Here is a 13,216-nt window from a genome sequence, read left to right as displayed (position 1 = left end):
CTCTATCTCAAACCAGAGAAATGCCAATTTGAACAAACTTCAATTGAGTATCTGGGAGTGATTATCTCACACAATTCAATGAAGATGGATCCAGTTAAAATTCAAGGAGTTCTTGATTGGCCTGAACCTCGTTCCGTCAAACAGGTTCAAGCTTTCCTTGGTTTTACAAACTTCTATCGCCGATTCATTCGAGGATATAGTGAGGTAGCCCGACCACTTACAAAATTGACTGGCAAGTCTGGCTGGTGCTGGGGTGCTGAGCAACGAGATGCTTTCCAAGGTCTGAAGTCTCGGATAGCAGAAGACGCTGTCCTAGCCTTACCAGCAAATACCGGAAAGTTCCGATTGGAAGCTGATGCATCTGAAGGAGCAGTTGGTGCTGTGCTCAGCCAAAGACAGAATGACCAATGGCGTCCTATTGGATTCATGTCTCATAGTCTCAATCAGACAGAAAGGAACTATGAGATCTATGACAAGGAGATGCTTGCAATCATGTCTGCTCTTGAGGAGTATCGACCAATGCTCATGGGAGCTAATGAGACATTCAAAATTTTCACCGACCATCAAAATCTCGAATACTTCAAAAAGCCTCAGAAGCTTAATCGAAGACAAGCCCGCTGGTTAACAGAGCTCTCAGAATATGACTTCACTCTCCATCACCGCCCTGGTGCACTCAACCGTAAAGCTGACTTGCTATCACGCAGAGCGGACCATGACCAGGGAAAAAATGATAATGAAGATGTCACACTTCTCAAGAAAGAACTGTTCAGAGCAACAGACCTCCAGATAGAGAGTGTAGATGTTCAGATTTTGGAGAAAATCAAATCTAGCAAGGTGATTGACACTTCGGTCAAGCTTGCACTCCAAAAATCATTACCCGGTTGGAGTCGTGAAGGTGATATCATTCTCTATCAAGGCAAAATCTATATACCCCGTGACGAGACACTGTGGGAAGAGATTATTCAGCAGCATCATGATGTGCCAATGGTTGGTCACCCAGGAGAATATAGAACTCAGGAATTGATTGAACGCAATTTCTGGTGGCCACGCTTGGGCAATGATGTCAAGGCTTATGTCCGGACATGTGAATCATGTCAACGAACTCGCTATCGACGACGCACACATGGATTCCTGAATCCACATCATGTGCCTGAAGGACCTTGGCAAACCATCTCCATGGATATGATTGGTCCCCTTCCCACGAGCAATGGGTTCAATGCAATTCAAGTTTGGGTAGACCTATTTACCAAACGGATTCATGTTGAGCCAACAACGACCGAGCTCAATAGTGAAGGAGTTGCAAGACTTACTCGACAGAATTATTCGGTACCATGGAGTACCAAGGAAGATTATATCTGATCGAGATCCACGTTATCTGTCTGGGTTCATGACTGAACTGAACAAGCTACTTGGGACACAAATGAATCCAAGTACAGCCTACAGACCTCAGACAGATGGACAAACGGAACGCATGAATCAAGAGATCGAACATTACCTGCGTATTTATGTTAACTTCAACCAGTCAGATTGGTCTGATTGGCTTGCACTTGCAGAGTTTTCATATAATGACAAGGTTAATGCATCTACAAAGACCTCACCTTTCTATCTAGATCATGGATATCATCCATGGAAAGGAATAGAGACATATGTTGAATCTAGAAATGAATCTGCTCAAGAGCTTGCAGATAAGATGAAAGCCATACGAGATGATGCCAGTATAGCCATGCGAAAGGCAAAGGAACGGATGAAGAAATATTATGACAAGAAACGAACTCCGGCTCCTAATTTCAAGACTGGACAGAAAGTATGGCTAGAAGCAAATGAAACTGTAGATCAAGGTCGCCCCTCTGCAAAGATGTCAGATAGACGACTTGGACCCTATGAAATCCTGAAGAAAGTGGGGACAGCTTCCTACCAATTAAAGGTACCAGGCCTCGACTATCGATACCCTGTGTACAATGAAGAACTGCTGTCTCCCTATCATGAACCACCACCTCATCGTCAAGAAGAACGCCCAGGACCTGTTACAGTTCAAGGAAAACCTGAATATGAGGTAGAGAAAATCCTTAAATCTCGAAAGAGAGGCAAGGGAGTTCAATACCTTGTGAAATGGAAAGGCTACCCTTATAGTGAAAATACCTGGGAACCACGACGGAATCTTACCAACTCTCAGGAATATATTGATGAATTCCTGAATACTCGAACCTCAACTATTTCCCTCTCAACGGTGGATTTGATCTTTCCCTAATCTAGTCGATGAGGACATCGAACCTAAAGGGGGGGTAATATCACACCCTGTTGATTCCTACCACATACCTATCCTTTTTGATCCAATCATCGCCCTGATGACATCCCCGCTTGTCACTGTTCCTGTCAAATGTCTATGTCCTGTTGCATAGCCTTACTCTGACAGTAGTGTGACAAGTGCCATGGTGAAACAGCTACTTACAGTCTAGTTTAGTCTGACACCTGTTGCACTAGTATGTGACGTCACAGGTGCAGACGGTATATAAGTAGCCTGCTAGATCTCCTGTACCCTAGTCCTTTTATTCTCATTGATTACACCAAACACACCTACCTGTTTGGGAGTCTGTCACACTAGTAACAAACTCCTACCATCTTACGAATCCTCCCTTTACTTTGTTCTACGGAGCCATCACTTGATCACTCATTCAGTTGACCCATCATTTGATCAAGCTCTGTTTGTGACACATTAGGGCGTTTCACGACCTGTTTTTCGGCCGTTTTTCGATGTCGATTTTCGAGGATGTTTTTTGTCACAAAAAAAAAAAACATCATTTTTTGGTCGTTTTTCAAAAGCAGCTTCAGAGCTCCTTTGAAAAATGACCTGCGATTTTTGAGCTCGTTTTTTGGCTATTTGCTGTTGCCAGGCCCGTTGATGTAAGTGCCTGGCCACTGGATTGCCTGGTTGTCGATTGTGATCATGACCCGACGCGACAGTGCCCGACGCCGTTCCTGCCCACTGCACCACCCACTCAATGGAGGCCGTATTGCCGAAATGGCCAAGTCGGAAGAGGGTTGACGAGCCTGCCCGTCACAAGTCACACTTTGTCACGCAGTTTGATTTCCTAGTTTAGTTTCCACTGCCTTTTCTAGTTGCCATTTCCTACCTTAGTTTCCATTCCCTATCTTTCCTGACTTTGTTGCTCATTTTCCATTTGATTTGAGTTTCTATTTCATTTAGCCCTTATTTATCTAGTCTATAAAAAGCCTGTCCATAGTGAGTAGTTAGCATATATCTGATTCCCCCTCTTTCCCTTCTGAGTTTGAGTTCTCTCTTGAGTTCTTGAGTTCTTGGTGTTGAGTTTCCTGAGGAGTTTGTTAGCTCTGAAGGCACTTGCCACTTAGTCCTTGTTTGTCTTTTGGCAAGCAAGCACGCCAGGGTGATGGCCAGCTGGTGCTCAAAGGGAAACTGGGGGTTGTTGCCGCTGTGGAAGATGGAATGGCCAGATGGGGCCAGCACCTGCCACTTGGCTCAGGACAGAAAAATAACAGCTGTTTTTTGCAAGAGGGGTTTCACGTTCACGCGTTTTTTGGCTCGTTTTTGTGACACTCTTGGCAAAAAGACCAACGAAAATCTACATCGAAAAACACCCAAAAAAACAGGTCGTGAAATGCCCTATTGCTTTTGCTACCAGTGTTATTGTTCAGGTGATTCATCTGTATATAGTTCCACATTTTTCTTAGTAACAATTGGGTAAACAACTTTAATTTTTTTTCCCTGATATTTTTCAGACAAAAGTTGGTGAAGAAAGTTCAAATTAATTTTTACTCAGAAGAAATTTATTTAAAATTTTTCAAATTTTTAGCCAATTTTTAATCACAGATTAATGGGAGGATCCAAAGAGTGAATAATAGTAAGCAAATACAAATCAAGCTGACTTAACAGAGGAGGATCTAAGGAGAAGAAACTCAAAGAGTCTGCCTGCTTGGTAGCTGACTATATGCTGTACTCTTGACATGCCAAGAATGATTATCCCTCCAAGTAGTATGTCTGTGCCATGTCACAAGCCAGTCTCAGACACAAGCCAGTCTCAGAGGGATCGACTTACTATCCCACACCGGTGTAGTTGGAGACTACGACGACGGGTCTATCTAGGGAGACAACAATGCTAGTAGTACTTGAACAGGTCGATCCTTCAATTTTCTCATGTAATTTTGTACATGTTCAACTCAGTATATAAGTACAGTTTCAAAATTTCTTCTGTCCCGCACCACTCTTTGACCACTCTCAATAGTTCGTCGGGTGGCAATGTGCCTTGTGTCCGTGCTTCCAATGCCAATTCTGACAGGCCGCCCCACAATACTTGACAACTTTGCATCGCGAGCAGACGAGCGCAGGCTCTTCGTCACACATGCGCTCCAGCGAATCGCCTGCACACATGTCCACCTGGCCCTCCAAGTGCTGCCGCGTCGAGTCGAGGAAATGCGCGGCCGGCATGGCCTCAACGGGGTCCAGCAGTCCCCGCAAACGCTCGATGTCAACACGCTTGACACGCGGGATGGCCTGGACATCCTCCCGGGCGAGTATTTCGTCTAACGCCTTTGCGAGTTTGTGGCGGATCGCAGCATCGATGGAGGCCTTGCCGTCGTCGCCGGTGGGGTCGCACCAGAACAGCGTATGAATAATCAGCGTGCAGTGTGCATCGAAGCCAGCAGGGGCGCCCCAGGTCAGCCCACGAATAAGCCCGTCCGCAATGATGTTTCCCAGGCCCTTTGAGGCGTCGGTGTTCCGCAGAAACTTGCGCAAGTATGGCTGGTGCTTCGGGTCGGGGATCAGACTGAATATATGCATCGTTGCGGTCATCGCGCGCGGCTGGGTCGCAGCGGAAAGTCGGCGCAATGCAGCAGCGATGTTAGGGAGATGAGCCGCGGCAAACACACTTGAGAAGATGTCTAGCGCTTCCCGTGGCAGTACTCCCAGGGCGCCAATCTAAGTGCAACAGAGTCAGACTAAAGCCTTGATAGCACCTCGGACAGCACATGGAAACTTGAAGGGGACGCACCTGGGCATACACCTCTTGGTGGTCCACATCGGAAAAATCAGTGTCAGGAGGCAGTGCCGTTTCTGGCGTCAGATGCGCGTTCTTGGCCAGCATGTCTGCCAACGAGGTCATCTCTGGCAGGAACTCGGACAGTTTGTATTGTCTCCCGTTCACAGATATCGTTTTCGAGTTGGTGGGCATGGTGGAGCGTGATCAAAAAGAATTGATGTACTACAGTAACTACTGGCTGGCTGAATGGTTAAAGACCAAATACTTGCTGAGGAAACGACTCATTTCTGGGAAACAAGCAGCTTCAAAGATCAGAGCCTTCGGATGCTTATGTGAAATATTAAAGTTTAGCCAATGCAAAAAGACTCTGTCTTCATATATAGAGGGGTACTTGATAGCTACAATACAAAAATTGGTACACACATCGCTACAAACAGCGCCCAGACCCAAGAAACGGGAATAATACTACGTGTATACGTATCAAAAGGCAAGAAAACGAAAGGTCTAGGGCATCATCTATCGCGCAAACTGGGCAAGTGGCTGTAGCCCTGCCAGTGGGGCATGGTACGGCGACTGCAGCCCGCTCGAGCCGTCAGACGATGGCGAATACGATGACGAGTCAAGCCACGCAGTCTGGTCCATCAAGCCCCAGTTGGTATTCTGCAAGGCAGCCGCGAACAGCTGCTCCTCGCCGGGAAGTAGCTGTTGTAGGTCCAGCAGCGTTTCCTCTAATGCCGACTGCGACGGCACATCACTGTAGACGCGGCCGCCACCAGCAGTATAGCCGCCGACATGTTGCGAAGACTGGGCTGCGCTCGAAAAATTCGAAAACGCATTCGACAAAGTGCCGTATTCGCTCGATGTAGCTGACGACGGCGGTGTGGGTGTCTGTTGTTGTTGCAGCTGTGTGGGGGGAGGTTGGACCGGCGTATGACCGCTTGCAGGCCCATCTCGTCTCCGTCTGGCCAAAACACTCGCGAGAAACCGCGCATACTGCTTCGGCACGTGTCTGTCGTCCAGTGCCGTTTCCGGCGAGCCCAGGGTTTGAATGAGCCCAGTCACAAGGTCGATGGCCCGGTTCTCCTCGTCAACTGAGAGCCAGCGGGCATGTTCTGGTCGGAAAAGCTTCATATTGGGATCAGCTGGGGAGTGTGAATTTGAAAGAAAGATGTACCCTGAAAATACAAGCACACGCAAAGGCAGCAATGGTGAAATGCTCTGTGGAAGGTCAATTTCATTTTGAGGGATATAACTGGGTGGCTGACCATCTGGAGCATAACGAAGGAAACCTGTGGGCGACAAGTCGTCTACCATGACACGCAATACGTCCTTTGCCGATTCCAGACACTAGAAAAGGTTAACATTTAACAGACGGAGAATAAACAAATTACCTTGGACAGAAATATGCGATTGGCCGAATATGTGTGTTGCAAGCCAAAGGAATACATCAGAAGACGCGAGTAAGCAACCCGGCTGCAGATATTTCAAATCCACCTTTAGTCAAAGAACGACGGTACTTACAACGACAGAAGCTTGCGGCGGAGAGCACATGTCGGGTCTGTCCAACAAGCTGTCAGCAAACAGAGGCGACTACAAGCAATCCTACCACTCATGTCTGAAGCATGTTGTAGCCGCTCATCCCACTCCTCAGCGAACCGTGTAAGATCATCATCATGGTTCATGGTCACCGCCAACAGGTCACCACGCTACGAGAGGGAATTAGACTTGAGCAGCCAACGCAAATGTAGACATACTTGATTAAGTGCCTCGTAGAATCGCGTGACGAGATGCATTAGACCAGTAAAGCAACACAGGTGGATATCGTACTGCAAGTTTGTGGTTAGTATTGGAACGGCAGGCATACAAGATACAACTGACTGGGCTGTTATAGATCGATTTGGCGTACCAATTATCAGTTTGGTGACGAGAAATGCTACCACAGATAAGCTCATTGCACCAATAAAAGAAGGGAACTTACTCCTCATCGCGAATCGTAGCCGACTTGCCAAACTGGGTTGCCAATGACCGATCGAGGTTGAAACAGATCAGCCAAACCCTTGTCCTGTTAAGCTGCTCTCGCTCCGCGGTCTCGTCGGCTGCGGGCTTGCTGTTCGGGACCTGATCCAGATTCAAGTCCGTCGCCAAACGCACAGCCAGCCCGGCGTACATCCAAGAGCGGTCTTCCTCCCACTTCCCGGTTGGGGCGGCGAAGAGGCTTAAAAGGACATACGCCTGGCAGAGCTCCACGGACTTCCAGCCATCAATTAAGGCGGTTGCAGCGGATTGTTTCGCGAAATGCATAGCGACAGCGTAGATCTTGGCTTTTTCTGTCGAATATCGCGAAGAGACAGCACAAACTAAGGGTTGCGGATGTCAGTAATGTTATTGAAGGGTCTGAAAAAGAGCTAACTCACTAACGGTGTACAAGAAGGGGCATCGCCCGAATGTATTCTGCGGCGTGTGGAGAACGGGATCTAGTAAGTTGATAAAGGGCTAGCCAGGACTGCGTTAGCAGATGCAGAGCGCCGAGAGGCGCAGACTAACATTAATATGGGTGTAAAATCTACCAATCAGCCATCAATACCAGAAGGGGAACTCAAAAACAGGCCTACATTTCGAAGAGCTTCTCGACATCCTCAGACGTGACCAGTCCATGCATCAATATCTGCGGGGGACTGTGTTGATGGATGAGCTGTGCACGCTTCTTGAGGTCTGTCGTTGGCCCAGGTGTGAAGTATGACGCGCTAGCTACACCCTGTACCTTGTCGCGTGAGACTGGAAGGGAGTCTGGCAGAAGGCACGCACGATATCACTGGTACCGGCGTCCCCGGTCTGCCCATCCGCCCCGCGTAGATTGTTCTTGGACCTGCGCTTGTTGGCCAGACTGAGCTGCGCAATGAGTCCTACAGGGGCGTTGGGTGCAGGCAAGGAAATTGAGGTTTGCTCGTTTCCCCCTGTCTCTTCGCCTTCTAACGTGGCGTCGTCTTGCGGCAAGACAGTTGATGAAGGGGCATCTGGCGGGATACTGGCTTTCATTTGGGAAAGCCAAGTAACGACATCGACATCGTTGGCGTCGGAAGGAGAGCTGGCCATGCGGAACGAGGCGATGGACATTGGAGTTGCGGTGTATGGATTGTGAATCTAATAAAACGGTGAGCAAAGTGGTTGAGGAATAAAGAATACTTGCCTGCTTCAGCAACGACTCAATAATCTCGTCTTTGTGTCGAATTTGCGCCATAAGATACTTGGTCTTGCTAGATGGCGAAACAAATGGTAAGTCAGAGTTGTTTGAAGACGGAGAAGAAGGCGGTGAAGAATCGCGGGACGGAATAGGCAACATCGACGAATGTGATGTGCAAGAGACGAAAGAAAGCAGAGAAGAAGAGCGACGTAAAAATCTCGGCGAGATTAAAACTTCTGAAGAAGGGCAATCGGCAAATAAAATAGTGTCGCTTATGGGTGAACGGGACATTCAGCTGCCGGATGCCATTCGGTGGGTCGATATCACACTCCCTTATACGACAATCGCAATGCCCGGGAAAGTAACAACGCCTATATCCCAGAATGGGAAATGCAGGAACCCAAGGGCAATAGGAGCAAGACTATCGGCCCTTGCAGCCCGATGTAAAAGTTCTCTGGGGTCAGTATTGTGTCACAAGCCATGGCGGGACTCGTGATGCCATCCGTGCCAGATAGCAGACAGACGACAACGGAACGGGGTGTGTGGAAAAGAAACTGAGAAAAGAAAGTAGGCGCCATTGCCGTTCGGAGAGGAGGCGGCGCCTGCGAGGCTACAGTAGCAGCCGAGTTTCCTCTGGGCTTATCAAGCCACATTTGATGACTGCCTCCCGGCGACATGCAAGGCCCGCCGCGTTGGACCCAAAGCAGTAAAAACTGCTGTAGCATGGGGGGAGCGTGGCAGACACGGACCCCAATACGGAGAAGACGATCCTCCGAAAGGAAGGGAAATGGGGAATCACGGAGAATGACTCCACAGGATCGAATCGAATGCAGGACAATGCCATGCAAGCCGTCCAAGTTGCCGTCGCGGTGAAATGCCAGGACCGTGGTAAATTCCGGCATGGCGCGACATGAGGTAGTCCGTTGGAAGGCTACAAAAGCAGTACATTCGATGAACGAATGGTGCATTCCCCCGTTCAAAGGATAGTCTTCTGAGCCATCCATTGGAGAAAGTTGGGAGGAGAGACAGCATGGAGAATGTCAATTCTCGTCTCCAAAGCTTCTTGGAAAGGAGCAGAAAACCAAGAATGAAGGGGGAAATCGAAAACAAGAGTTATCAACTCACTTTGGTGCGCTCCGTTGGTTCCGTCTCTCTACCATACAGACATGGCCTGTAGCCTGGCAACGGCGACAAGTGTCTTCCGTTTCTGACTTCATGGTTAACTTGGAGAGCAACCGAAAAGATGTAATCCTACCTCCGTCTGCATCGGTCGCGAACTCGCACTTCATCTTCAGCTTGCGACAGTGGCCACATGCGCCGGGGCTATTTGTGGCATATGAGAACCAGCGATCGATGCAGAGCAAAATGAAGGTAAAATCGAGGAAAAAAAACTGACAGTTTCGCGCCACCTGCTTGTGGTCTCAATCCCTCGTCTCCCTCCGGCTCCGAGTATCCAGCGGACTGAGGCACCTCATCTTCAGTCCTCTGGCGCTTTCGAGGAGGACCAACACCACGAGGTTGACCTGTCGATGGTGGTGGATAGCTTGGACCGGGCGCATACTGTGCATATTGGTCGTATTGAGGATATAGCTGGCCATATGAGGCTGCTGGGGCAGGATACGCGAATTCAAAGCGCTCTTGGGTCGGTGGCGGGGCGGATTGCCAACGCGGATCAACATGAAAATATGCGGTAGAACTTTGGAACGCGTGTAGGTGGCTCATGGCGGGTAGAAGAGAAGCGGAGGGGAGCGTGAGCGAAACGTGTCGCCCTTCTGAGGTGGAGGGGTGGACTAGTGAGGCTGAGCATTGCGACAGCTCCGCGCAGGCTCTTTAGGTGAGCGTTGGAGTTGTGTTGCGACTTGATGGGCCTGTCGGCACGACCTCCTGCCGACCGTCCTTGTTCCCAAACTGGCTTCGAACTGATTTATTGGCCCTCTCTAATGCTCGCTTCCCTGACAAGTTCTTACACTCTGAACAGCCGAAGAACGGAAAACCCGTAAATGATACATTAAAAGACCTCGGAAAGGAGGCGTTATGCAACGGTTTGGACAACATCGCTAATAAGGACTGTAGTCACTACATAATCTAGACCAACTTGTTGGCTGGTTTGTAATGCAATTATGCACTTGGTCGCGGTATGCAATCAGTCAAGACTAGGTACGAAAATGGAGACGTTTCTGGTCCAGGACGGTCTTTCCCTGACTAGGTTGCTTGGTCACTTGCGACTCTGAATCGAACATGGCCCGGACGAGGAATACCGTCGATACGAGTGAAACAGGTCGGACAGATTGACAGAGAATACGAAATCGGGTTTGCGCATGCTACTTGAATTGAGTGGTGAACTTGGTATGGGATCACGGTATTTTTATCCTTGTTTGGCCTTATTCCAAGTCGCTAGCTAAGAGCAGCCCTCACGAGATCGCCTACTCAGAGTCCATATAGGTGCGCGATAAAAAGGTGTTTGTTGTCTTATGGGAGTCGGAAGTCAACAATCATTCCCCCACAAGCGCCAGCAGGCTACGAGCGGCAAGAACCCTCCAGACTGACCACCTACGTTGTTCTTCTTGATGCCTTTTGAGACTTTTTTGGTCCTTTACGCTTTTTTTGAACAAGGTATTCCCTGGCAGAGGCCTTTTGTGATTTTCCTAGCAGGCTAGATCCTAACTATAACGCACACCACGGACCAACCTTACACTGCGAATGCGCAACATAAGCAGCTCAGACACTTTGCTTTCGCGAACAGTCGGGCTGCCTGCAGCAGTCGCACCAAGAAACCGCCTGTCCCACACACCTAGACAGCTCAGCCGTCATCATTCACTCGGCGATTTGCTGTCACTCACCAATGTCCCGCAGCCGCCAGTCCAGCGTAACGGTCTCCAGTCCGGTCATGAGAGTGTCTACTGCGTGGTCCGTGCTCGTCCCGTGCTGACCCCACCCATAGAGCTCCTGCGAGCGCTCTTCTGGGAGCACCAGATACAGCGTATGGAGCGCAGGCGCGTATTTTACAAGCAGCTCAAACATGCGCAATGACAACGTCTTCAGCCCAATATGGAGCTTCTCCAGGCCCCCATCCAGGGGCCGCCGCACGAACATCCGGAGCACCTGTTCCAGCTCCGTCAAGTCCAGGAAAAGGTCGACGAGCGTGATATGTGTCAGCGTGTCAGCAGCATGACGGAGACATGCAAGAGTGTGGTCAAAAGTGGCCAGCGGTGATAACGTTAGGCGTTGGAGGACCGCGAATGCGATTGATTCTGACGCGAGCGCCGTAGAAAGCTGTGGCCACGAGCTCTGCGAGCGTGTCGTGAGGCCTGGCAAGCGGATGATTTCCAGCTCGCGCAGTGTCGTTGTGTGGTTTCGCAACATGGCAAGGACAGCGTCTGGTTCTTTTGCGTAACTGAATGGAAGGGAAATCGACAAGTAACGCAGCTGGCTCAGGAGCGTCGTCAGAGCATAGAACAGCGGCGCCTGGTCCCCCTTTGACGACGACGCAATCTTCAGCCCCCGAAGCGACTCCGAAAACTGGTTGATAAACGGCGCAATGGTCCGTCTGAGAGTGATCGCCGTTTCCCAGCTCTCCTGGTCATAATCAAACATGAGGTCGATCTCGTCGAGATGGTCGAACCCAGAGAGGAGGCTGCTGAAATTCATGAGCTGCGCATTGAGACACAGCTTTCGCAGCGTGCTCCCAAATGCTGTCCGGGCAGTAGAGACGAAGCGCATTGTCTCCGGTGTGGGGGCCAAGTCCCGCCATTCGAAGCTGTACTCCACCACGCCGTGCATAAGGCTCACTGCGTCCGTCATGGATTTCAGGATATCGCCCGCCGAAGCATCACCAGTCGTGCTGAAAGTTTTTGACGGGGAGGGCGGGGGCACGTTGAGGTATTCCTCCAGCGGAGCAAGCCAGCTCCGGCTCGGAACAGCGTAGGACGCCGGCTTAACCAGTCGTTCCTTTTGGATGAGGTAGTCGATGAACCAGGCACGGATGAACAACCGGCGCACGCGTCGAGCGATATTCGGAGCTCTGTGCAGTCGTGTTTGACGCATGAAACCAAGTCCGAGATGTGACTCACTTGAGTCGCTCGAGGGACCAGGCCATCGACGTGTCCAGCTTCTCCCATCTCACCTCCTGGTACCGCTCATCCAGTACTATGTTGAAGAGAGCACGGTTGACAGACAGCAGGGAGGCACGTTCAGATCGCGATAGTGCGTCCGTCACGCACCGCCAGACATCCTCCGGAAGCTCTGTCGTGACCATCGGAATGAAGCTTGGGGGTCGAAAAGCAAGGGTCTCGGCTTGTGACAACCGTTACCGATAAAAGTTTCACGATAAGATTATCCATTGCCGGGACCAATGTATGTAACAGTTGATTCCCAAACGCAGAAGCTCACTAATACCGGAGCCGTTACTAGTTAGGTCCCCAGCTGTGCAGTATCTGCCACCTTGCTTTTGTTCTTGCAAGCATCATTTCATTCAGATTTTTTGAAAAAAAATACCAATCATTTTGGTTACTTATATAACTGATCATATCTCAGCCAATTTTAGTGCAAATGACACAGAAACATCTTGGTTAATATTATGTAATGTTAGAATACCATATTTCCTTATATGGAAAATCTCTCATAAAAGTCTCTATGTTGGTTTTCCTGATGTAGCTTTGTAGACAAGCTTATTTTTGTTGAAATAACTGATGAGCTGAGCAAGGGGCTGTCAAGATGCCTATCACGGATATAGGGAGGATCCCAAGCCCTAGAAAAAAATATTTACTGCTTCTTATATCTTAACTAAATATGGCTAGGGACACCTCAAAAACAGCTATAGTGCATCTGCTACTGTATTCTATATATATATTCCATCTTATATACCTATAAGCAAGGTTTAATAAGCCCAATGTGGTGCAATAATAACAGGCTGTCACATTCTCATCACACTACTGGTGATACATGACCAGTAATATGTATGACCTGATATAGTCCCATATAGGCTGAGAACATCATATAATACCTCTTTACAATATATATA

General features: G+C 49.1%; 3 protein-coding genes across 3 annotated transcripts; all 3 read right to left on the bottom strand.

Annotated features, from left to right (window-relative positions):
- Positions 1-4,252: 4,252 nt before the first annotated feature.
- Positions 4,253-5,207, bottom strand: MIND_01311700 (MYND-type domain-containing protein; the record flags this gene model as incomplete). The annotated part of the gene is made up of 2 exons (XM_037369572.1): positions 4,253-4,954; positions 5,028-5,207. 2 exons carry the CDS (start codon positions 5,205-5,207, stop codon positions 4,253-4,255), a joined length of 882 nt encoding a protein of 293 aa, XP_037214070.1.
- Positions 5,208-5,531: 324 nt separating this feature from the next.
- On the bottom strand, positions 5,532-9,918 carry MIND_01311600 (uncharacterized protein; the record flags this gene model as incomplete). Its single annotated transcript, XM_037369571.1, has 17 exons — positions 5,532-6,140; positions 6,190-6,233; positions 6,281-6,362; positions 6,407-6,488; positions 6,537-6,573; positions 6,622-6,721; positions 6,770-6,841; positions 6,894-6,948; positions 6,994-7,372; positions 7,430-7,508; positions 7,560-7,578; positions 7,628-7,776; positions 7,821-8,156; positions 8,203-8,269; positions 9,322-9,403; positions 9,452-9,519; positions 9,593-9,918. 17 exons carry the CDS (start codon positions 9,916-9,918, stop codon positions 5,532-5,534), a joined length of 2,586 nt encoding a protein of 861 aa, XP_037214069.1.
- Positions 9,919-10,856: 938 nt separating this feature from the next.
- Positions 10,857-12,481, bottom strand: MIND_01311500 (uncharacterized protein; the record flags this gene model as incomplete). Its single annotated transcript, XM_037369570.1, has 3 exons — positions 12,267-12,481; positions 11,037-12,217; positions 10,857-10,987 (listed from the first exon to the last, which is right to left on the bottom strand). Exons 1-3 carry the CDS (start codon positions 12,449-12,451, stop codon positions 10,857-10,859), a joined length of 1,497 nt encoding a protein of 498 aa, XP_037214068.1. The 5' UTR covers positions 12,452-12,481.
- Between the last annotated feature and the right edge of the window lie 735 nt (positions 12,482-13,216).

This window comes from Mycena indigotica (genome assembly GCF_014461135.1).
Source record: "Mycena indigotica strain 171206Taipei chromosome Unknown Mind.scaff0014, whole genome shotgun sequence".
NCBI classification, from domain to species: domain Eukaryota; kingdom Fungi; phylum Basidiomycota; class Agaricomycetes; order Agaricales; family Mycenaceae; genus Mycena; species Mycena indigotica.
This window is presented reverse-complemented; position numbering and strand designations above follow the sequence as displayed.